This window comes from Nematolebias whitei, chromosome 9 (genome assembly GCF_014905685.2).
Source record: "Nematolebias whitei isolate Nwh7 chromosome 9, NemWhi1, whole genome shotgun sequence".
Classification (NCBI taxonomy): Eukaryota; Metazoa; Chordata; class Actinopteri; order Cyprinodontiformes; family Rivulidae; genus Nematolebias; species Nematolebias whitei.
In genome coordinates this window covers 28,569,030-28,594,573 of record NC_056506.1, presented here as the reverse complement: position 1 = coordinate 28,594,573, position 25,544 = coordinate 28,569,030, and the positions used below count along the sequence as shown (strand labels likewise).

The following is a 25,544-nucleotide window of genomic DNA, read 5'->3' as shown; positions in this document are numbered from 1 at the left end:
TTTTTGCATAGATTTGTCAGTCCTGCGACTTATACACCAAAGCAACTTAAATATATTTTTTTCTATATTCAGAACACAATTTTTGACTGATGCTTTAAATTTTTAAAAACTGCAACAGTGAGTCCTCCCGTGTGTGCTCGCTTCACTCAGCTGGTGCAGGCGGAGGAATGCTGGAGAGCTAGCGGCTCTGGCCACGATGGATGGATGGCGACGCGCTGCCCAGGTGAAATGAAGCTGTTTTGACCATTAAATAAATGCATAATAAACGTAACGGGTCAGTGGTGACACATTAGAAATGCAACTTATACTCCGGAGCGACTTATATATGTTTTTTCCCTCTTCATGATGCTTTTTTTTTTGACTGATGCGACTTTCATTCATTCATTCAACCTTTATTTAGACAGGTAAATCCCATTGAGCCTTGAGGACTCATTTACAAGAGAGACCTGATTTCAACAAATACTTATACTCCGGAGCGACTTATATGCTGGAAAATACAGTAGTATGTGAGCACAGAATCACAGAAAAGATTTAAATTATGATGATGTTGACAAATATATATTTAATTTGGATCTGCTACACTATGAAAGGTACTTAATGTGCTATAAAAATTTGTTCTGCATAGAAATCTGTGCTATCGGAGTTAAGCAAGTCAAATGATTTTATTTTAATAAAAATAAACCAAAGAATTAAAAAATATGAAAATAAAATAGAAAAACTGAAGCCAGGTGTATTTTATATTTCAACTGTAATTTTAAAGTTTGAGCCAAAACAAACTACAATCTGACCCGTCTTCAGGTTGTCCAGAATGCAGCTGAAAGTTTAACTCATATAAACAAAGCTGTTTTCGCCTCCCTTCACCGGCTCCCAGTTCAATTTAGAATCAGTTTTTAAATTTTAGCTTTAACTTTTAGAGCTTTGCATGAATGCCTTCTTATATCTCTGACTTGGTTCAGCTCCACGCACCGTCTTGCTGGTTAAGATCATCTGATCAGAGGTTGTCGATGGTACCCCGCACCCATTTCAAATCTCACAGGGATCGGTCGTTCCAAGCAGTTGCACTCCAACTTTGGAATGCTCTGTCTCCATCTTTGCACAGCCTAGATTGTATTGATGCATTTAAAATTATTTTATAAAACAAGCATTTAGCTAGATGTTGAATTTTGTTATTTATGTTTTACCTGCATTTTTCCATGCTTTTATACGTTTAAATGTATGTTGGTGTATGTTCTTAATATTTCACAGCTTTTAGTGGAAAGCACCTAATGATGTCATATCTATGAAAGGTGTTAATAAACTTTACTTATTTAAACATAATAGTTTTGTTAATGCTGCATGAATTCAGCATGTGTATAGAAGGTTAACAATCAAATAGTTGAATAACAGCAGCTGAGTTGGCATGATTTTCAATACAGATGTGAACTATTATTATGAAATGGATCAATGTTTTCAACATTTACAACAAGCTTTATACAGATATCCTGGGAAATACAATTGACACAGTGGATGAAAATAATTAGCATTCAGTGTAAACGGCACAGAAATATCAGAATTAGACCATTATGTCCCAATGCTGACCTGTCGTTTCTGTGATACGTGCATCTGTATTGGTGCTTTGCAAAAAAAGGGGCATGCATGTCCAACAACAGACACTTTTCTTTAAAATCAAGCAAATAAATCACAGTGAGTATGACACCCTTTTACATCTGAATGGTGTCTCCTGAGTTCTGGTTAAGGGGGATGTGTGAATATCTCAACTGTACCTGCAGACATAATGAAGTGTGTCTCTGCAGTAAAACAGAACAGCACTAAAGTGATGAGTTTAACCCAGCAGAAAGAGGGGCTGTAAACATGACAAATGCCTGCTATTGATTTCAGGTTTAATTACTCCATGCAGCACTGACAAAGCCCATCTGATGCTGTTGTGAAGTGTAAATGGAACAAATTACACTTCATTGCCCATAAGAAACTGATAGCGTCGGCAGTTTGCATTGTTTACTTTGTCCTCGCAAACCGACGAGGCCTGATCAAATCAAAACATGCCTGAACACTAAAAATTTTGTTTCTCATACTCTCGGAGAGAAAATAGATCAGAAGATAAGGAAACCAACATATTTCACCTGATATGTTTGGTATTTGATGTTAAATATTAAAATGCCAAATAAAAACTAAAAAGAGCCACAAATAAACTTCTGGCAGAAGCTGTGACAGTTTGTGTAAAACAGAGGAGCTGTGGTCAGCATATTTATTAGATTTTTCATATTTGAAGGTGTCTAATCATTCTGCTTCATGCACCGTGATTTCCGAATGCACACACTTCTTATTATGTTATGCTAATATAGACATTATGTGTGCTTTATATTGGTCTCAGTGATTAAAGTGACCCATTTCCTTAGAGCCTTAGACTCTCCCAGAGCTTTTTTATTTAGTGAAGAGTATTGTTGTTGTATCATCTTATTTCTTGGAGTGAAAAAGACTAAACTCTTTTTTGCATGACTAACTTTTATCTGGCTAATGGGAGTTGTGTCTATGAGGAAGACTTCTAATTCTTAAATTGTCTCACGCCAACAACTTCTTTAAAGTTGCTGCACTTGGATGCATGGCGGCTTAAGCTCCATTGCCTTTTCTTGTTTTGAACTAATGCATTCTTGATCACCGTTTAATGAAACTATATACCACATGGCGATTTCACATTAGATAAGCCATGTGAAACCCCCATCAGCAAGGAGGCTCTGGCTGGGGCTGATAATCCTGCAGATGAAAACCTTACAATAAATAGTGGTTTCTCTTATAAAAGACTGTTCAAATGCATTGCCTTCTACTTGCAGTGCAGATTCCCGTTCACAGGAGCTTGTTTCCTAATATAAATGAAGAAAGGTCTGGAGGATTTGCTTATTTTAGCAAACTGCACGCTTACAATAAATTTGCTATAAAAATTGTTGGCCTACAGGTAACAAAAACAGGCGCAGCATCTCACCACGGCATGCTTCATCAAACTCGTCCAGACAAAAAGACTACAACAGCAGCGAGTTGTCATTTGTGGCAAAAGCACTTAAACGAGATTGACCATGGCTTGTAATTTTAATTGCACACTGCTCTTTTCTGCGTATCTTAAGGGACGTATTGTAACAAGCAATGTGCTGACACTAATCCAAAAACAAATAAACAATGGGATGTTTTTTACTGCTCTTCTTTGACTTCAGCGTATTTGACAAAAAAAAAATGCATTGACAGTTATTGTGACTTTTTACCTTCGTATCTTCCATTTTCTTTTTGCTTGCTTGAAGATGAGGCGTGCATGTCTGCATGAATCGCTCTGTTTGTTGTTGGCAGTTATTAATATCAGACTTCAATGTGCTCATTATGAGAGCGGCTGATTTGTGTTTGAACTCCAACACATTCAAATATTTTCTGCGTTAAGACAAACAGTATTTTATCCAGTGCTGGTTAATTATTTTAACTTCTTCTCTTCTTAAAAGTAATTCCAAGGATAAAACAGTTATATGGTTTAATTACTTCCAATGCTATAATTTTATAAGAAAATGATGAGAAATTTCCAATATTATTGTAAGCTTTTACATCATATTCGTTTTTTTAAACTTACTGAAGTTTATTTATTGTTTCCTGAATGCCTTGAATATTTTTTTCCAATTGATCTGAGTCATCCAAATTTTTCTTTATGTATGTGATCCTACACAGAGTGCTGTCATATCTCTGTAGAGTGGAACTGTGCAAATCCTGTAAAAAAAAAAAAAAGCAAGTATGTTGGGAAACAATAGTGTGTAAACTATGTTTTATTTAATGAGATCAGACTAAAAACAGTATTTTTTTAAAGAGGATCAACATGATAAATAGTTGTCAGTATCTTCATCCTCAGCGAGCTTTAAAGAGTTAAACCTGACTTAGCAAATGTCCTGAGAGAAACAGTTCAGAGCAACTTTTCTCACCTGAGCAGCTTCCAGTTGGTCGTGTTTCAGCTTTTCCTCCCTCTTCAGGTTGAGTAAAGTCTCCTTGTGTTCACTTTGCATTTTCTCTAAATTTTCTGTCACTTCCTTCATTTTCTAAGCAAACAAACAAACAAAGGTCTTCTACTACCTAAACTGAATAATTATATACTTCAAATACCTTTTTAATTATTTACATTTTTTATGTTTGTGAGCACCAGTGACCCCATGTCCAGGAAAGGTAGAAGCAGGTAATGATGGATGGATGTATTTTTATGTTTGGATATGTTTTCATATATTTTTATGTAGAATCATCTTCAGACTGAACTTGATATTTGAGCCGTAGCTGTACCTTCAGTTTTGACTCCAAAGCTTTTTTTGCTGAATAATATTCTTCAAACTCTTTATGAAGCTGTTGATTGATTAGCGCTGAACTCCTTTGCTGTTTCTTTAATTCTTCTTCAACAGATGCTTTCTGAGCCTGAATAGAAACAAATACAAGCAAATGTTTTATATTTTATGATTTTAGAGTGTCCAGCAGTTGCAAATAATACCAGAATAGCAACAACATGTATTTAACAAGCATATGACAAAGAACATATACATTAATATGATTCTAAATTTAAAAACATTATTTTTTGTTGGTTTGTTAAATTCACTTTCTTCAGACAACTAGATTCAGAGGTTTGAGCTTCCACGCCTGTGGGGTAAAGAGTATGTTGTTGATTAACTCTCAAGTTTGCATTAGCAATTAATTTAGAGTTCAAGCTACATTTGTATGTTTGACTGAGAAAAAATATACTTTTACCAGGACAAAGAATCTGAAGCACCTCAGAAATTCACCTTTATCACATTCAGAGCTGTCATCATACCCATCAGTTCTTTCATCAAATGTTCACTTTCTGTCTGCAGAGAACACTGAACATCACTGGAGGAAACAAGTGGGACTTTTGTATGCAATAATGTGTGGCGTGCAGACAGAAAACAGACATATGTTGACTCTGACCCTGGCCCTCTGTTTTTCCATGAGGGTGAGCTGCTCCTGCTCTTCCAGCTTAGCCTGGGTGACACTATGCTGGGAAACAACTTGGGTCACTTCCTCACTGGCCTTTTCCCACTGCTCGTCATTGTCAGAGATTTTCTGGAGCATCTGCTTCCTCTCCTCATGCATCTGCTTCACTGCTTTCTTGCTAACCAATCACACAGTAAAGCATACATATGGTGTGAACACACATAAGTGCCTCAAGACACAAAGCATGCAGTGGTAGCACTTAATAGAGAATGATACATATTCATACACTAATTTGGCTTTGACACTGTACCTCTCAGAAATTTTCCTCTTGCAGTCTTCTACCTTCTTCTTACACTCCAGATTGTATTCACGGACCGCTGCAAGAGCTTCGCATTTTGCTTTGAGCTGTGCCTCTGTGCTGGAAACATCTTCTTCCCAAGCAGCTTTCTGAGAATTAATATTGATGTACATACCATGGACAAGTTACAGTTAAAATTCACTAATAATCAAATAGCATTAACGTGAACGGTTTGATAAAAGTTCAGTAATCGTGTGTCTGCATTAGTTTTATCAGATGAACCTTTAAGACACATGTTTTTTTTGAATGTCCAATGATTGAGTATTTGTCAGTACTTACTTTTTTTTCAATTGAAATCAGTTTTTCCGTGATTTCTCCATTTTTTTGCATTTCATCTTCAATTTGAAGATTTAAATGGGAAATCTGTGATGTAAAAGAACAATAGCATAGTAATATCTACCATTAAAGAAACAAAATTACAACATACAGTATAAGGAAATTGTGAGTTACCTTGTCTTGTTCGATCTTCTCAAGCCTCCAAATTTCAGAAATTCTCTGAGTTATGTCTGTGCACTTATTTTCAGTCAAAGCAATGGTCTCTTCAGCATTGTTTATCTCAGCAAGCAGCTCACTCTCAACAATCTTCAGCTGCTTTAATTCTTTCCTGGAAGAAAAACAGTCATTGAGGCTGGAACCAAACTTGTTTTTAATGAATAAATTTATTTTAAACAATGCTTGTAAAAATAAACTCCAGTATTTCTGTATTTTAAGGTTTTGCATTAAAATAAGACTCAAAGTTGGCTTGTAATAATCCTAATAAATGATTAGCTCCATTCTGCTGTAAAGTGCTTCTTGTACTACATCAAAAAGAAATGTTGTTGCTATGGTTACATGCAGGTCAATACCTTGACTTTCTGATACAGTAAAGCTCCATAACATGTACATTGTAAATTTAAGAAAGAAATTGCTTTACTTGGATAATAAAATGTTAGTAAAAAATGTTTAGTATATGTTGTAAAATATATTTAAAGCTGTTTTATCCATCATCTAAAGTTCTCAAAAAACATATTTTCTTATACAGCACTTTACTAAAATCTCTAAATGAAAAACACCAAACAATTAAAGAGAAAAACACAGCATTTCACTCATTTTAACTACCTTAACTAATGTTTAGCAAAAAATTATAAAAATGTTTTTAAAAAAAATCCCAACATATCAGTTGTCCTGATGCATGCTCAGTAATCCAGGTAGATACATCGAACAAGGTTGAGTCAGGTCCTCTGGACAGGTTGTTCTTTGTTGAAACATTTTGTCTTTTATCCAAAAGACTTCTTCAGTCTGAGGAACTGCAACTAACTCAGTCTGAGATTCAGTCTTAAGACTGAAGTCTAAAAGACAAACATTTCAACAAAGAAGAACATGTCCATATGACCTGACTCAACCTTGTTAGATATCAGTTGTACCATTTTTTTTTTCTCCATCATATACTCACAATTTCTTTGCCAGATGATTTTTTATCTTTATCAGTCCAGGGTCTAATGAAATCTTTTTGGCATCATGCTCCATCTCTTTTAACTCCTTCTGAGCCAGAAGAAGTTGACTTTTTGTTTCGGAACAGACTTTATCAGCCTAAAAATAATGTGATGTAATGAGATTACTTTGCAAGTTCTTGCAAGGTTATAAACATTCATAAAAAGGTATCATTTGAGTAATACTGTATAGTCTTTGATCACTAAACTTTCTGAAAATCATGTTACAGAATGAACTTATAACAGATGGATACATTTGGAAACAATTTGATTACCTTATTAATGATTATTTATGTTATTCTGGTATTCTGTTATTTAAAATTCCCAACACTTGTAGTTATACACAGCATTATGGACCCTATGACTATCCATCCTCAGTTTCTCAATACATAACAGAGCTTCTCCACACTCCAGTTTTTTTAATTGGGAAAGCTCACTGAATGGGAAGCAAAATGTCTTTGACTAAAGAACTGAAGTCCAGTTGTTTCGCTTTTAATTTTTTTATTTAGGATATGTCCTGGATGACTGAGAATTTGCACCAGCACATTCCTTTTTTCTTTTTTCTTTTTTTTCACTTTTAGTTGAATCTAGAGTTGCATTTAGCAAAGTTTTGTGGTTGACCAAAGATTTGAAAAGTCAGAAAACTAATAACCAAACAAGCACTTGTGAATTTAGATGAGTGAATGACTTAAATAACTTCTGTTTAGTGGAAAAGCATGGAGAAAATTAAACTCAGTGGTTTAACTGAAGCCTTATAAAAGTGATACCTATAAAATGTAATAAAAATTAAATAAACGGTGAAAAAAAATCACTGGCAATAATTAATTAATTGTTAATTAAAACATATATATAAATTGGTTTAATTTAAAATATTATTGATCCTAAAGTTCTAAACTTTCAGTAAGCCTTTTAAAGGAGGTAGGTCAATTCTATAACAATTTTCAGTTTGAAATAGAAATTATGGAATTAAAATAAATCAAAGACCGACCTCAGTTTGGGCTGTCTGAATCTGGTTTATGAGGCCTTTCTGGATGTCCAGGTTTTCTCTCACAATAGGAAGTTGTTTTCTGGCGAAGCTGATGTCTTCCTGTAGGTGACAGTTCAAAGACTCAGCATGTGACACTTTCTTCTGGACCTGGTCGCTTTTCTTTTTTTCCCCGTTTAAGCTGCCACTTAAGCTCTGTGATGTCTCTTCTGCAAGCCTCGTGCTCTGGTAAAAACAGTAATCAATAATGAATAATAAGTTTATTAACTGGGTTTAGCAACAACTGAATCTTTTTACTTGACAGGAGACAAATCGATCTCTGAGAAGGTGACACCACACAGTTACTAACCTTTCTGAACAAGAGCAGGGAGCTCCGTTTGCCTCCACAGTGAAATGCTGTCAACTTTGCTTTCTAAAGTTTTTCTTTGCTCTCTCTCTTTCTGGAGAGCCTCCTCTGCATACTTTCGATCAGCCTCCAAATGTTCAATCAGATGCATAACCTCCCTAAGAACACCATCCACCTTCTTCTGCAGTGGGGATCTTTGACAACTGTCTGTTGGGTTGAAAACACTGAATGACTGCTACACATTTTGATCTCAGAAACAACACACATAAATTCAGCTTTAACAAGTTGTTGTGTGGTAGATTAAAGGGTGGCCAAATTGGAGATAAAGCTCAGACTATGTGTTTTAAAGTCATGGGTGAATATTCCACAGTCAGTAACTAGAAAAATTGTATTTCCTGCAAAAAAAAAGCAATGTGAATGCTCATATATTATATTTTTGTTTTGCTGAAAGCTGTTAAAAGTTTAAACCAGCTGAAAATGTTTAATCACTAAACTGTTAATATGAGATGAATCTGAACAGCTGACATTTGCTGAAAGCAGGAAAATAAAAGCCGAGAGAGAGAGAGAGGCTGAATACAAAAACCTGAAATTAGCTAAAGTAAAGGGAGCTGAAAAAGCTAAACATAAAAAGCTGAAACTAGCAGAAAGAGGTTGAAATGAGCATAAAAAGTTATTTTTTTTCAAAAGAATTACAAAAAGTGGAAAATAGCACAAAGAAATGCAGACAAATTTAGCTGAAAAATACCTAAAAAAAAGTGGCTGAAAAAGCTGAAGAAACTGAATTTAACAGAAATAACCTACAAGGAGCTTAAAAAGCTAAAATTGGTAGAAAGAAGCTGAAAGGAGCAGAAATTAGCAAAAAGGAAGCTGAAATTAGCAGAAAAAGCAGAAAAAAGCTGAAATAAGCAGTAAAATGTTTTAAACAGCACAGAGAGCTCCGTTCATTTTCTATGAGGAAAAACATGGCTGAAACAGCTAAATATTTCAAAAAGTAAAAATTGCACATATACCAAAAGTCATAGAAGGAATGTCATGAATGAGCAGAGTGTATTGATATATGAATTGTTGAAATAGCACAAGAATTGTGGAACTTATGGAAGAAAAATGAATGGTAATACTACTCAATAGTGTGAATAATTTATAAACATTTGCACAATTAATAAAGACATGGAAGCCACAAAGAGTTTAAGTTTCATCAAGACATGGACTGCCCACTAAACACTGAAGCTCTGTGTTTTGATCTTATGCAGCATCACAGAAAGTGGAAGCATGATAATTCTGTGTTTACCTCTTGCACTACCGGTAATTGCAATGCCTTCAACATACAAATCTGTAGACATTCCAGAGTCAGAGTCAGAGTCTTTGGATTGAAACCTGTAAAGAAACAAAAAACAAACTAATGTTTTAATTTATACCGAGAACAAACAACAACGGGTATGAAAACATTTATATAAATCACCTGAAAGTTTTGCTGTGATGCTTGTCTTGATCAGTCTCTGACTGATATTTTCCAAAGTGGTGCTAGATTAAGGACAATATTAATAATTTGATTTAAAAGTGGAAACAAGACTGATCATATGATGTTTGTTACCTGTTGACACCAGTTTCGCACTAGCCTCTTCATCTCCTGGATATGACAGAAAGCACTGTTTACACATGGCGGGGGACTGCTGGACAAACCACAGCAGGCAGCCTGAAGGTCTGCTTGATCTTAAAGACAAAATATTAAAATATGTAAATTTAACTTTGATTCAACAATTTGCTATATGTTAATAATGTTAAACAGCTGTAATCGTCATCTCAGCCAAACTCAATCATAAAAGTTGTAATTTTAAGAAAAAATATGAGCAGAAAAGGCAGAGATTAGCTAATACCCATGTTATTAAGAGTATTTTGAAAAGTATTAACTGATATGCATTCATCTATTAAATATTTTGACCGTTTTGTTTGGTTTTTTTTTTTGCTTGTATTCTTTGACTTTGTTTATACTTTGATGATGGTGGGACAGCCTTAAACACAGCCAACAATGGGAGAAAAGGGAATTTTCCTGTGAACATCTGAAGACAAACCCTAGGGGAGATTTGTCTGTGGTGAAAGAGCGCCATCTGCCGGTTAAAAGGTGAAAAGCACACGCCTAAATGTAAATGTTATGAAAGCACCATTTGTTTTTTTGTTTTTGTTTTTTGTTTGTTTTTTAAGTTCTATTAAATGATTACTGGTTGTGGATTATATTGACTCATGCATATCCCTTTTGAATAAACTTTAAATTATAATGCTGGTCTGATGTTAAATCAGTATCAGCAATACAACAAGTTCAGATTATGAAAAAACATTTTAAAATATACATCCCTACGTAGAAGTATACAGCGACAAGCTTTGCTAGAGGTATACAACAAATTAAAAGAATTACTGTGAGTATACTGTGTAATTTAACCTCTTCTCAACATGTGTCAGAACACTAACAGCAAAAGTGATGTCAGGAGCTTTTAATGAAAAAATGGAAAGCTGTTAGCAATTTCTGAATAAAAATGCAGAAAACAGCTACAATACCATCAAAAAATGAAAACTGATTTTCAACAACAGCTATTGTTGTCATTTAATCATGTTAAAAGTTTGGTTAGTGTATAATGAGATGTGCACACATTGCCTATAAGGCAGAATAGAACAATTCAAGTTTTTTTTTTGTTTTTTTGTTTGTTTTGTATTTTATTATATGGTTTTATTTTAAAACTATTTTAATATTTTGTCCTTTTTATATGTAACTCTTGTCTTATTGCTTCAATATTATATAGAAATGAGCTTTGCAATGTCAAAAATCCAAAATGAACTGCCAGACTTCATCCATACATCTATCCATCCATCCAACCATCCTTTTATCTTTATCAGCTTTTTCCTTTTCAGGTCACAGGTGCACTGGTGCACATATCCACCAGTCACTGTGTGAGAGTTGGGGGACACCCTGGACAGGTCTCCAGTCCATCACAGGGACACAAAGAGACAACCGAGACAAACAACCATCCACTCTCTCTCTCACCTAGGGACAATTTAGAGCTACCAATCAGACTAACATGCATGTTTTTGGTCTGTGGGAGAAAACTAGAGTACCCGGAGAAAACGCGTGCCTGAACAGAGAGAACATGCAAACTCCACCCAGAAAGGCCCCTGACCTGGATTTCATCCTGCAACCTTCTCACTGAGAGGAAACAGCTCTATCAACTGAGCCACTGTGCCGCCACAGCCAGACTCAGAAATGATATGTTCAAGTTCAAGTTCAAGTCAAGTTTATTGTCATTTGCATCACATGTGGTACATGAGGTGGAATGAAATTATATACTCAGGGTCCCCGTTACATCCAAAAATTGCAAAAATATAAAGTATAAAAAGAACCAGTAAATAAGGATCTAAGATAAACACCAAGATATACACTAAACAAACGCCAAACGGTACGCTAAAAGAGCTAAGATATACGCTAAACACTAATAATGTAAAACAATATGGTGTAACAACAGCAGCCCGAACATGAGTCTGTGGTGAGCAGATGAATGAAAACAGCAGCATAAGATAATCAGCAGCATGAGATCAGCAGCATGCATCAGATCAGACAGAGCAGAAGTAAGAGCATTTATTTTCAGCGGACTAAAAGTCATCAAGACACTTTGGGTTTACAGCACCAGTCCAAAGCAGGTAATGTACTGTAATGTGTTGTAATGACTGGAGGAGGAGAAAGAGTCATTCAGTCTAAAATCCTGTGCTTCAGAACAGTAGACTGCCTTCACAAACCAGTTTGACCACTTTAATGGAGAAGAGTAATCAATCAATCAAAGATAAACAACTTCAGCTGCAAACTAGTTTTTACTACTGTAACTGTGCAATCATTTTTATAGTGCAATTTCAGGACAGCTCCTAAATAAAAGTTCCCGCAACAAGTGTCTCCATGTCTCCAAGTATCTCACAATGATGCGTCTGGCCTTAACGTCTTGTAGACAGTGACTTCTGCAACCTTTCCAATTACACAGTTAGTCTGCATTAAAGAGCTCTACACTGGCAGAGTGGGTGGTGTGTTAGTTGACACAGAGCGAAAACAGAGTTGGAGGAACTAAAGGGAAAGCAAAAAATGAAGACATCTGCTGTTGAACAGCTTGGATGAATAATACACTCGGAAAGAACTGAGTGGGGCAGGAAGGTGTTGTGACAATATGTCCGTGAAGGGCTGACATTTGCTTCAGATCATACAGACAGGATTATTATGAACACACAACCAATTCACAGGAGTCTGAGGCACTAATCAGATGGCATTAGACCAGTGATATTTAGATTACATGGCTTCATATCTTCAACAACAGTTATCAGCACTTCATTTTTATTCAGCCTTTATTTTCCCAAGATCTCACTGAGATACACCTCTTTTTAAGGTATAGTCTAAGTCAAAAGAATGTTTGTTATTTCCTTATCTGCACAACCATCTTGACCAAATACAGAAATATATGTGCATGTGTGGGCCTGCACAAGTTAAAAGCACAAAGCTGCATGACATGATAAATCAAAATGTTTAAAAACTCATCCTAACACAGGGGAATTAATGTTGGGGCTACAAAGAGAGGTAATTAAATTTAAACTAGATTTTTAAACATAAAAATAAGGTTTACAATTAGCTACTCTGTGTGCACAGTGTAAATTGTGAAAGCTACACATGCATTTACTGTAAAACAAGTTGGTCAACTAAACTGCATTCTTCGGACAGATGATGTGGGGCTACAAAGACATGTTCTGATGTCCACTTTTTTCAGCACTGAATAGATATTTGCTAAGATGATCTGTCAACCAAAATAAAGCATTGATGGACGTAAAATAAAGTTTGTTTATAATAAAAAAAAAACAACCACAATATTAAACTATAGCCCAATAGCTGTAAATGTAACTGAGTTAATGTTATTTTGTGTTCAGTTGAGCTGTGGAGGCCAAATTTAGTTGACTCCAAAAATTAATCAGTTGTGGCTGTATTTCCAGTGATTACTTTAGGGTATTTGTTTAATCTACCCAGGGATTCATGACATATTTTGCTAAAATAATAATAATAATAATAATAATAATAATAATAATAAATAAATAAAAACAGGGTCCACAGTAGAAGTAATTGCCAAAGTTTTAAGCAAAAAAAATCATGCACTGTAGCTCTTGAAGCATATGTTGAGGAGAATGCTCAGCTACCACATCAAACTGTCACCATTGAGGTTGCCATGTTGAAGGACTCAACTCTAGAAGTCAATCAGTTGGAGATGTCCATCTGATGATTACTTTCTGAAAGTTTAAACAAAATCCACCCAGTGGTTTATGTGATATTTGCTTTTGGCAGTGGGTGATATTCTCCCTATACTGACTATTATATCTTGTTTTTCCAGAACATTTCTGAAATAATAAGATATTCTGGAGTGGCAGAGAAGTATGTTAGACTGGTACATGTGAGGGCAGCAGGACAGTGGTGAGATGTGCTGTAGGAGTGACGTATAGCTTCAAGGTGGAGGTGGGAGTGCATCAAGGATCAGCTCTGAGCCCCTTCTTGTTTGTTCTGGTGATGGACTGACTAACAGATGAGGTCAGGCAGGAATCCCTGTGTGCTATGATGTTTGCAGATGACACTGTGATATGTGGTGAGAACAGGGAACAGGTGGAAGAGAACTTGGAGAGGTGGAGGTATGTACTTGGAAGAAGAGGAATGAAAGTCAGTCGTAGTAAGACAGAGTACATGTGTGTGAATGAGAGGGAGGAGGTGGAACAGTGAGGCTGCAAGGAGCAGAGGTCACAAAGGTGCAGGACTTCAAGTACTTGGGGTCCACTGTCCAGGAAAATGGGGAATGTGGTAAAGAAGTGAAAAAGAGAGTCCAGGCAGGATGGAGTGGACGGAGAAAAGTTTCAGGAGTGATTTGTGACAAAATGGTGTCAGCAAAGGTCAAAGGAAAAGTGTATAAGACAGTGGTGAGACCAGATATGTTGTATGGTTTGGAGACAGTGGCATTGACAAAAAGACAGGAGAAAGAACTGGAAGTGGCATAAATGAAGATGTTGAGGTTCTCCTTAGGAGTGACAAGGATGGATAAGTTTAGATAGAGATAATCAGAGGTACAGCGCAGGTTGAACAACTGATAAAGTTAGAGAGGCCAGACTGAAATGGTTTGGACATGTCCAGAAGGGGGACAGTGAGTATATCAGTAGAAGGTTGTTAGAAATGCAGCTGCCAGGAAAAAAGACAAAGAGGAGATGCAGTTAGAGAGGACATGGAGGTAGTTGGAGGACAGAGGATGCAGAGGACAGAGTGAGATGGAGGAGGATGACTCCCTGTGGAGACACCTGAAGAAGGAAAAGCCAAAAGAAGAAGATTTCCAGTAGATTTCTACAATTCAAATAACCACTTAAAGAAAATATTCACTGGATAGTTAATTAATCAACTAATTTTCTTGCTCACCTCCTTGTTGGGTTCGTCCTTCCCTGGATGGGATGAATGTGAGGGGTTCAACATCTGACATGATGGCTCAAACTCATCCAGGTGATGTGAATTAATTAGAGCATTATGAAGTTCCAAAAGAATATTATGTTGCTCGCCCGGGAGAAAAGTATCGTTACATCAAATACAAAGTATTATGACGTATTATTTAGAGCTAGAATCATTTCTCTCCCAATTGCGTCGTTAAAATCTTGGAAAAAATAAATAAAAGTTAGCACGAGCTAAACTGAGCCCTTCACTCATCTGCGGATACGTTAGCTCTCTTAGCTAAGGTTAAGTTCACGTTTAATTAACTATGCTAATTCAAAATTAATGAGCTGAGGGGGGTCGTTGTCATGGGAGAAAGTGAAAGCTAAAAAAAAAAATGTCTCTCGTATCAGCTTACTCAAATGTTGGCTGCCAGTTCTGCTTCTTGTCTGAACTGTTCCCTCTCTGTGAGACAACTCCTTCTGCCGTGTAAAAACAATACAATGCGTTGTTCTTATCAAAGTTTCCTCCTAATGATTCAACTGAAGTTTCCGCCAATCCTCTATGACGGTTGCTTAGCAACAATGGGGACGAGTTACGTTCAAGAACAGTTGTTCAACAACGTGTCGCATAAGGCCCATGTTAGAGGTGGGAATTAGAGATGACGTCATATATGAGCAGAGGAAGAAGCGCTACATTTATTGATATTAATTATATGCGCTTCGAGATGTTCTGATTTAGTAGACGATTCAGGGTTCGAGCGAAAATGCAACACGCGTAGGCTGAATGAAAAAACTTCATATTCGACTATCTTCCAATTTATATCCGCAATCCTTCCTCTGCGCATGTCCAAACCATCTCAGCTTCACCTTTCTGTCCTCAGCTTCACCTTTCTGTCTTCAAACCTACCACTCTCTGACCTGTCCCTCTGATATTTCTTAATCATGTTTATTAAAATGTTGCCACCTCCAGCTCTGCCTCCTGTCTTAGTGCCACCCTCTCCAAATCAAATCTCCCCTTTCACTGCAGTTCCCTTTTCTGGCACAAATCCCCCTCTAACATCTCTTGTGAACTGACCCTATCTACCTCTCTACGCCTTGCAGCTTCACTGTTACACCACCTGTCTCCCACTCATTCACAAACATTCTTGTCTTGTTTTTAATGACTGTCTTCTCTGCAGGGCAGATCTCCACCTCTCCATACTCTATTCCACCTGCTCCCTTCTTTCACTGTAGACCACATCTGTCACGTTCTGAACTCATTTCAACCTGTCCATCAGCACTGAAAACTGAAAGGGCTCAGAACTGATCCATGAATCATTCTCCCACCCACCAATCCACCTGTCACTCTTACAGGACATCTCTGTTTTGCTTGTCCTTGCACATGCAACACTTTAGTTTTAGCTTTAGCTATTGTTTTGCTGATTTTAACTTTAAGCTCTGGTTTGGGTAATGTTAGCTTTAAGTTTTGGCTTAAGTAATTAGAGCTTTTATAAGAACTTAGCTAATTTTAGCTTTAAAATATTATGCTACATTAAGCTTTCAGCTATGATAATTTATTTATTTTATTTTATTTTTTGCTCCTGTTTTGTCAATCTTAACTTTTAACTTCAGTTTAGTTCATTTTAGTTTTTTGTTGTTTTCTTATTTTTAACTTTTGGCTATGGTTTATTGGTTTTAATTTCATACTTCACTTTAGCTTTTACTTACTGTTTTGTAATTTTAGATTTTAGATGCTATTTTTGCTAATGTATAGCTTTTAAATAGGGTTTTGCTATATTAAGATTTTAGCATGGTTTTGTTAATTTTACTTTTTATCCATGGTTTATTTATTTTTATCTTTACCTTCTGTTTTATTCATTTTAGTTTTTAGTTACAGGTTTGTTAATTTTAGCTACTAGCTACTGCAATGTTAATTTTTAACTTTCACCTTTGGTTTATTTAATGTTAAATCTTGTTATATTAATTTTACGTTGATTAATTAATTTAAACTTTTTGCTACATTATTACTAATTTTAGCTTTTGTCCAAGTTTTGTTATTTTAGCTTTTGGCTATAGTTAAGTGGATTTTTTTGTTTGTTTGTTTATTTTGTTTTTTTACTTCATGTTTTGTACTTTTAGCTTTTAGCTGCTGTTTATCAAATTTTAGCTTTTAAGTTGGGTTTTGTTATGTTAAACTTTCAACCTGTTAATTTAACTTTTTATCCATGGTTTATAGGATTAGGAATGAGATAATCTGATTTACAGGGCAGGTTAGAGGCTACAGGTAAAGTTATTTCATTTTGTTGTATCTTTGGCTTGCAGATACAGTTTTGCTATAGACTATTAAGCTTTAAGATACGATTTTGTCATTTTCATATTTTTGATACCTTTTTTTATAGCTTTTTGCTGCTGCTTTGCTCATTTTAGCTTTTTGCTCCTGTTGTGCAATTTTTTTGTATTCAGCAAAACTTTAGCTATTTTTCGCTCATATGGGGTTTTGCTCATTTTAACCTCTCTGCTGCTCGTTTCAGCTTCATTACTGAGTTCATTAAATTTCAGTCTCCACACTTCCTTTCTGCAGAAAAAAAAAAAAAAACGCCATTTCTCCACTGGTCTCTCTGTCTTCGCATCTCTCGCGTGCAGCCACACTGGGCGCATGTGAAGAGATTCCGCATTACGTCATCGCGAGGCCACATACTGGAAGCAGCCGCTGCCTTGTTCTCTGCTCGGTCAGAGAGAGAGGAAGAAAAAAAAAACGTTTCCACAACACACAAGCTGCACCGGAGGAAACAGCCGCTTAGCTCGTGCAGGAATGCGGCGCTTCACACCAAAGACACCGTGATCGGACTCACTGCTGCCGGACGACACGGATTCCTCGACTGGGGAGGAAAAAAAAAAACCGAACAAAAACTGTCATGTTGCATGGACATGGCTCGGAACAAATTGTGGTAAGTCAGTGCGCTGCAGCAGCTGCTCTGCTGGAGGAGCGAGCTCAGCCTACTTTGAGTCTGAACGAGTTGGTCAAGTTTGGGAGGATGAAACGGGAGATTTGCTGCATTAGAGACGAGCTCCAGAAGAAGAGGGCAGGTGTCTCCATGGGAGGGTGACAGGTGATGCTGGAGCAGAGTGTTCTTAGTTAAAGGTGCCTGTTGCAGCTGTCCTGTTACAAACTGATCGTATTGTCTTACAGAACACAACATGACTCTATGCACAGCACTACATCTCTATTCAGGCTTGTGATTGAAATGCAAATGAGCGTGTATCACTTCACACAGTTGGACAAGAAGACACATGTTTGTTCATTCTGTCATGAATTCCTCCGCGTTGTAAACAAAATCCCCGTAAATTTGCAGCTGCTCTCAAGGTCCCAAAGTTGTTGCCCTTTTTGCAACCGAAGCCATGGTGATCACTGAGCAAAGAGGGGCCCTCCATCCCATATTTTAGCCTCTGCTACAGCACCAAAGCCCTACAGCTCGTGAACCCTCAAGTCTGTGCTGCAGCTTCTTGATTCCTCTCAGGGGATGGGATTTGGGTGTCAGTGTGGTTTGCAGTCTCGTGATGTAAAAATAACTCTGCCCAAACACTGGTAACTAACAGCTGCGATGCGACTCGTCCCAAAGCTAACAAGAAAGCTCGGGCAGCAACTCAAGTGAGTGTGTATGTCACAAGTTTATTGAGTAAATAGATTTTATTGAACTGCTTTTGGAAATGGAATCAAACGTGACTAATGAGTTACTATAGTAGTCATTCCCCCGAGACCCTACCTGCGTTTATATCCTTTATACTCATAACAGCATGAGATGAGTTTCTCTGCCTACCACAAATGAGGAGTAATGTTAGCTGGGTGGGTGCCAGGAATGAGATTCGGGGGGTCTCTGCAGCTGGAGAGAGCAAGCAGAGCAGCTCAAGAATGTTGAGGTCTTCTCATTTGTCGTTAAAGATAGAGGCAGCAGAGACGCCGTGTCCAGGGCGACAGCTTCTCATCTCAAATATCTTCAGAGAGACACATCCTCTTGGGTTGCCTTTGTTGTGATGCCTGAGAGAAACTTGGAAACTTGGACTATAAATGGTAAATGGACTATAGCGTCTTTCTAAAAGTGCTTTACGATCCAACCTCATGTAACCGTTCATACAGCACTCTGCTACATCTGTGCAAAGCTAATCTGAACCTGTAGACTAATCAGTGCTTTGGATCACATTCATACACTGCTGGGACACAGGTCAGAGGCAATGAGGGGTTCAGTGTCTTGCCCAAGGACTCTTCAGCATGTGACTGCTGGTGGAATCAAACCCCCAACTCTCCCATTAGAGGACGACTGCTCTAACCACTCAGCCACATCTGCCCCAAATATAAGGGAATTCAACCACGGTGCTTTTTAAAGGGTACCCCTCCCTCTATCATATACAAGTTGCATCATCTGAGCTGGTTTAATATCTCCTCTTCCAATAGATTGTATCCATCCTGGTTATTTCCGAGGGTGAAAAACGGACCACAGAAGGTCACGCTCAGGATGTTTGCTTGAGATGTGGAAGAGGATATTGATGAAAGTCTGTAAAAACTTTTACATCTGTCCCGTACCCACGTAATAAGCAGGCCTGGATATCTATCGCTCTCAACAGGATATAACTGGCTGCCAGTAGTGGGCTGAGATTTCTGTATTCATAACTGCATTCACAGTTACCTTATAAATACTGAAATGTCTGTTATGGCTGTCATTTAAAACACTGTGTAGCAGCAATAACCTGTTTTTAGTTGTTGTTGTTTTTTTTGTCATGTGAGGACATGAAGTCTTTATTTTTCTGTTTTATGTCTTAATGGCTGCACTGTGAGATGATGAGATCAAATGCTGCTCACCAATTGCTAAATTGTTATTTTGTTTTCTTGGACTTGATTTCAGAGTTTCCAACAACTGACTGGTTGTACTGGCAAACAAATGTAAAATGGACGATAGATTTATATTTTTTTTCCCCATTTGTTTGCTTTTTAACACTAGCTGAATGCTAATTTTGCACCTGATGGTAGTTGCAGTGTAATACTTTGGTCTAGCGATTAGTAATAATAATTTGAAATGTCATACTTGAATGAATGTTTTCTAGAATAAAATGGTTTTAGAGTAAGTTTCCTCTCAGTCAGCCCTACAAGCTTTATCTTAAAAGTTATTTAGAGGTGGAGAAACTTTCTATAAATGTTGTCCGTAATAGGTGGTTTGCGTGCGTGCGTGCGTGCGTGCGTGCGTGTGTGTGTGTGTGTTTTCAAACAGAGCAAATGGGATCTTTGCTGCCATGGCAACAAACCACATGACTAGGTGTATTAGATTGCCTTGAACAGTGTGCAATGAGGCATGGAGTGGGCATTCTGTCTACAGCTCTGCCTCTTTCAAAATCTTATTCTTATCTAACTTAAATTGTCCTAAATATTCCTGATGAGCTTTAAACTGTGATGGCTTCAAATGTCACAAAAATGTGTTTAAATGTGAGGCAAAAACTGTTCAACGTGCTGCAGGGCCCTGATGCAGAATGAACTGTAGACCCTTCCAGCAAACTTTTTGGAAAAGTCTCAACTTCACCAACTTTACCCTGAAAATAATAAATAAATCACTACTGAGTACAGTCATCCAGTGACTTTATTTTGTAAGGGGGGAAACATATCACAGAAAAACTACAGTAATATTTTCTGTTTAATGGCTTCAAATTGCAAAACAAAGTACAGTCGTCCCTCGCTATATCGCAGTTCACTTCTTGTGGCTTCACTGTATTGTGTGTTTTTTAAACCTGATTTTTTTATGTTGTGTGTACTGCACATGCTGTGCAGCATACGTTCATCTCATCATCTTCATCGCCATCGCCAAAGTGTTTGCATGCATATGAAGTGTTTATAAGAGAGTGATAAAGGTTAATGACAGTGGGAAAGTTTGTAGGAGTGTGAGAAAGGTTTATAAAGCCTTAAACCTATATAAATACGAAAATAAATATAACACCACTACTTTTCAGATTTTCACCTACCACTGGAACGTAACCCCCACCATGAACACAGCATTTACCTAAACTTAGGGTCAACTTTTAGTGGAATACCCTTTTGGTCCTTTTCTTGGCAGATGGCCACATATCTTTATTGTCTGAGGACTTTTTAAGACCAATTAGCAGAATCTTCTTAATCTTCTTCTTTCAGCTTTTCCCTCTTCAGGGGTCGCCACAGCGAGTCATCCTCCTCCATCTCACTCTGTCCTCTGCATCCTCTGTCCTCACTCCAACTACCTCCATGTCCTCTGTAACTGCATCCATATATCTGCTCTTTGTCTTTTTCCTGGCAGCTGCATTTCTAACATCCTTCTACCAGTATACCCACTGTCCCTCCTCTGGACATGTCCAAACCATCTCAGTCTGGCCTCTCTAACTTTATCTCCCAGTTGTTCAACCTGTGATGTACCTCTAATGAGCTCATTCACTCCTAAGGAGAACCTCAACATCTTCATTTTCACCACTTCCAGTTCTTTCTCTTATCTTTTTGTCAACGCCACTGTCTCCAGACCATACAACAGCTGGTCTCACAACTGTCTTGTAAACTTTTCTTTGGACCTTTGCTGACACCCTTTTGTCACAAATCACTCCTGAAACTTTTCTCCATCCACTCCATCTTGTCTGGACTCTCTTTTTCACTTCTTCACCACACTCCCCATTTTCCTGTACAGTGGACCCCCAGTGCTTGAAGTCCTGCACCTTTGTGACCTCTGCTCTTTGTAGCCTCACTGTTCCATCTCCTCCCTCTCATTCACACACGTACTCTGTCTTACTACGACTGACTTTAATTCCTCTTCTTTCAATTGCATACTACCACCTCTCCAAGTTCTCTTCCACCTGTTCGCTGTTCTCACCACAGATCACAGTGTCATCTGCAAACATCATAGTCCACGGGGATTCCTACCTGACCTTATCTGTTAGTCGATCCATCACCAGAGCAAACAAAGAGGGGCTCAGAGCTGATCCTTGATGCACGCCCACCTCCACCTTGAAACTATCTGTCACTCCTACAACACATCTCACCTCTGTCCTGCTGTCCTCATACATGTACCAGTCTAACATACTTCTCTGCCATTCCAGATTTCCTCATGCAATCTGGATTTTCTGCACTTATGTTTATTTAAACCATGTTACTTTTAGTTTTCTGTATTTTTGCCTGGTCATCTTATGAGGTCTACCAACTTCTTTCACTGTGTTTTAACCCACACATCTCTTGTTGGGGTCATGTTTTCTGTCAGTGGTGCATCTCTGTAAGTCACTCCAGAGACTCATTTGCATAGTTAGAGTTGTGCAAATGCATATTTCTAAAATGCAAATCATGCATGTTATATCAATTCATCCTTATAATAGAGTGACTATTTAATCATTTTTCATATACAATGATTTGGACATTTTTGCAGAATGTTTTAAGACGATGTGTACAGTACTGCATCATATATGGAATTATTTTTTATGAATGTGCAAAAAATTTGAGTAAACATTCTGCAGAAATAAAATAAAAAATTCCAGGAGTTGTAGCTTTGTGAAAATCTATCAACAGTAACAATTTTTTTATGCTTGACTTCCTTTTTATAGCCTCTACAAATGCAAAAACATAAGAGCAAATCTGTCAGCATGAGTGTATTGCGTGCTTACAGTTCTGGTTAGCTCAGCTGGCTAGCTCAAGTGGGTACAAGAGCAATAATGATGATGGACATAGCCTCTGGGTCTGAAAAGTGATGCCAATGAAGAATTTATTTGAAGCCTGCAATATTTCTAATGACAGACAGGGGATAACGCTTTAAGTACAAAAACACGTTTTTATGATCAGGGCTTAGCTTGGATTATTCTATCAATGCTCATTTTTGTGTATTGACCTTTGAGGTTAACAGGTACAAAAATAAAATTAACTTACCAACACAAGAACAACATTCTTTTATTGTTGGATTATTCAGGTTACCAGACTGGAAGAAACATTTTTTCTGTCCGAGTCCTACAGTTTTACCTTCAGTCCTACCACAATACAAGTTCATAAGTTGCAAAGACTTTGTGTGTAACAGCAGTCTAAAAGTGACTGTACGACAATTCACTTAATTTTATTGATCATGTCTTCAGCAGCAAATACCTGTACACAGAAGTCCCTCGTTTATTGCGGGGGATCCGTACCCTGAAGCCCCACGATAAGTGAAAAACAGCAAAGTAGGACTAGTAGTACAAGTAGTAAGTAGTATTTTATAGTAGTATATATATATATATATATATAAAGGCGTTTTAAACCCTTCCCTCACTCTTGTAATATTCTAAGCAATGTTTTCTAAACTCTAAAAGAACACAGATTGTCATGATTTCAGCTCTCTGCCTCTGGCTGCACTCTCGGCCTTCTCCATTCTGCATGGAGATCAGCTGATCAGCTGCAGGAGGAAGGTTCTCCCCTAGTTGCAGGCTGCACACAGGTGCTAAATCATTTAAAATAATTTATTTTAAATAAAAAAATCCATGCCAATCCTGTGGCTCATCCATCAATCATCTGTTGTGTGTCATGTCCAGTCTTACTTTGAAAACCCGCGATAGAGCGAGTCTGCGAAAAACGAACCGTGTCGTAGCGAGGGACTACTGTATAGCTACAATTTAAAGGCTTTTCTACCCTTTATTAAAAAAAACTTAATGCTTAAAAAGCCACTTATTTATTTATTTTTTAATTAACTGGCAATGTTATAGTAAAAATTTCAAGTGTTTAGTAAAAATGAAATATGGTATTGCCAAGGATGATGTTCAGCAAAAATAAAACAGAGTGCTTATTGTAAGGCACCACATTATTCATTATTACAATATATCCACCTCAGTAATCAAACTGTGTCTGAAGCATAAATTACTAGTGAAACTTTTAAAATTGTGTGAAGTGTTTGAGAATTCAGTTGCATTTAGTGGTTAATTTACAGACCAATAAAATAAATTAATAATTAGAAGCAAAGTATTTTATGACCAAATAATGTTATTATTGAAACGTAATGCTGCAGCTCCGGGACTCTGACATCACTCTCTCTGCTCTTGATCAGAATGATTGAAGACTGCCGGCGGAGGGCTGACAACATGGCAGACAGAAGGCAACTGTATGTGGAGATGAGTAAGTGCTCAGGGCCACAGTTCACTGTGACGCAAGCCGAACTGTTTGACTCACTGACCAGAAAAAATATACATTTATTTTCCTATTGAGCATCTATCTATTGGTATCAACAAAAGTGGTTTTAATTGCTCATAGACAGAGTTGACATAGTTTCTCACACTTAAAAGTGTTCATGGAAATATTGTTAAGCATTTATTAGCCTTACCTGCTGAAGTAAACTCACCTGATATTTAGTAAGAAGAGGGGTTCAACCTGGATGTGACAGTGACGTCTAACAGTTTCAAATGAGCAAAAATGTTTGGGTAATGCCCACATTGTGCTCCAGAAAAGGTGCTAAAATAGATATAATTAAAAGTGAACAACAACACAATGACATTCATAAATTATTGTTAGTAGAGTTTGGTTGTATTGTTTAACAAAACTTAATCATATGCATGGACTTTGTGGTTTAAATGGCAATTGATTATAAAATTAAAATAATTCCCCTAAAGCAACATGTACTCTGAACTCTAACAGATGTTTTAGGATACAAAGAAAGTTTGATGATTCCTTATTTACTTGAGTGTATGAACACATCAAAAGTTAAAGCATTGATAAAGGGAAATTACAACCTTGTTTGAAAGCAACCTCCTAACAAGTGAGGAATTTCTAGATATTTTTACTCAATTAAGATCATTCCTAGGAAAAACATTTAATTCTGAATTTCTGGAGTAAACAAACTTCCAATATCAAAACTATCAGAGAACTTCAGCTTTTAGCCTTCATTATTTTAGTCTTCAGTTAATCCAAAATACTGCTGCCAGAGTCTTTACTGGAGTTAGTAGGAGAGATCATATCTCTCCAGTTTTAGCTTCTCTCCATTGGCTCCCTGTCAAATTCAGAATTTAATTCAAAATCTTATTTCTAACCTACAAATCCCTCAACAACCTAGCTCCATCTTGTATTAGATATCTTATTGTTCCATAGTTTCCCAACAGAGCACTTTGCTCTCAAACTGCATGTTTACTTGTGGTTCCTAGAGTTTCCAAAAGCAGAATGGGAGGAAGATCTTTCAGTTATCAGGCTCCTCTCTCGTGGAACCAACTTCCAGTTTCTGTCTGTGAGGCTGACACATTGTCCAGTTTTAAGACTGGGATTAAGATTTTTCTTTTTGATAAATCCTATAGTTAGGGTTGGCTTGTTATGCTGCTATAGACTTAGACTACTGGAAGACAAATTGACCTCATTTTTTAAAATTAATTGCTAAAATTGAATACTTTTCATTTGATACCATTTCTGTCTTGACCTGTAATTTTCGACCTGCCATTGTGTATCTGTTCCTACCAAACCCAGCCGATCGAAGCAGATGGCTGCTTGTCCTGAGCCTGGTTCTGCTAAAGGTTTCTTCCTCATGAGGGAGTTTTTTTTCTGTTTCCACTGTCACCTTCATGCTTGCTCAAGATGAGAGTTCTGTGATGAAGTTAAATTCAAAGCAGTCTGCTCCTCAAATAAATAATATTGTTAACTTATTTTTTATATATATGCTATGAATGTTTCTGTTCAGTGCTCTGAGACGACTTCTGTTGTGACTTGGCGCTATAGAAATAAACTGAATTGAACTGAATAGTCTTTACCCTCATGTTGATTGTGTAAAAGCAACTCTAGATTCTGCTATATTTGGTTTAGGAGGCAGAGCCATACTCCAGGTTAGGCACGCGTCAGATATTCAGTCACTTTTCCTTTTCTTTTGTTTTATTTTCAGTTTTATTTAATGGTCATATCTTCCTCAGGGGCCCAGGATTTGGATTCCATACGGTTGTCAACATACAGAACAGCCTGTAAACTCAGATTTGTGCAGAAGAAATGCAACTGTGAGTCGAATC

At 37.2% G+C, this 25,544-nt stretch overlaps 2 protein-coding genes across 2 annotated transcripts in view; one reads left to right on the top strand and one right to left on the bottom strand.

The window, feature by feature from the left end:
• The window catches only part of LOC119414547 (coiled-coil domain-containing protein 178), a 21,214-nt gene extending 6,512 nt beyond the window's left edge, over positions 1 to 14,702 (bottom strand). Inside the window, 18 exon segments of the mRNA XM_037681642.1 lie at positions 438 to 479; positions 3,185 to 3,411; positions 3,605 to 3,738; positions 3,948 to 4,061; positions 4,297 to 4,425; positions 4,788 to 4,850; positions 4,951 to 5,134; positions 5,267 to 5,403; positions 5,594 to 5,677; positions 5,765 to 5,918; positions 6,747 to 6,883; positions 7,772 to 7,939; positions 7,941 to 7,993; positions 8,118 to 8,321; positions 9,403 to 9,488; positions 9,559 to 9,635; positions 9,706 to 9,818; positions 14,575 to 14,702. Coding sequence (XP_037537570.1) covers positions 438 to 479; positions 3,185 to 3,411; positions 3,605 to 3,738; positions 3,948 to 4,061; positions 4,297 to 4,425; positions 4,788 to 4,850; positions 4,951 to 5,134; positions 5,267 to 5,403; positions 5,594 to 5,677; positions 5,765 to 5,918; positions 6,747 to 6,883; positions 7,772 to 7,939; positions 7,941 to 7,993; positions 8,118 to 8,321; positions 9,403 to 9,488; positions 9,559 to 9,635; positions 9,706 to 9,818; positions 14,575 to 14,635 — 2,167 coding nt within the window. The 5' untranslated portion in view covers positions 14,636 to 14,702.
• A 2,378-nt stretch (positions 14,703 to 17,080) lies between these two features.
• dtna (dystrobrevin, alpha) overlaps positions 17,081 to 25,544 on the top strand; it is a 30,750-nt gene continuing 22,286 nt past the window's right edge. The window contains exons 1-3 of the mRNA XM_037681641.1: positions 17,081 to 17,509; positions 23,615 to 23,682; positions 25,452 to 25,532. Coding sequence (XP_037537569.1) covers positions 23,616 to 23,682; positions 25,452 to 25,532 — 148 coding nt within the window. The 5' untranslated portion in view covers positions 17,081 to 17,509; position 23,615. The remainder of the gene's footprint in view (positions 17,510 to 23,614; positions 23,683 to 25,451; positions 25,533 to 25,544) is intronic.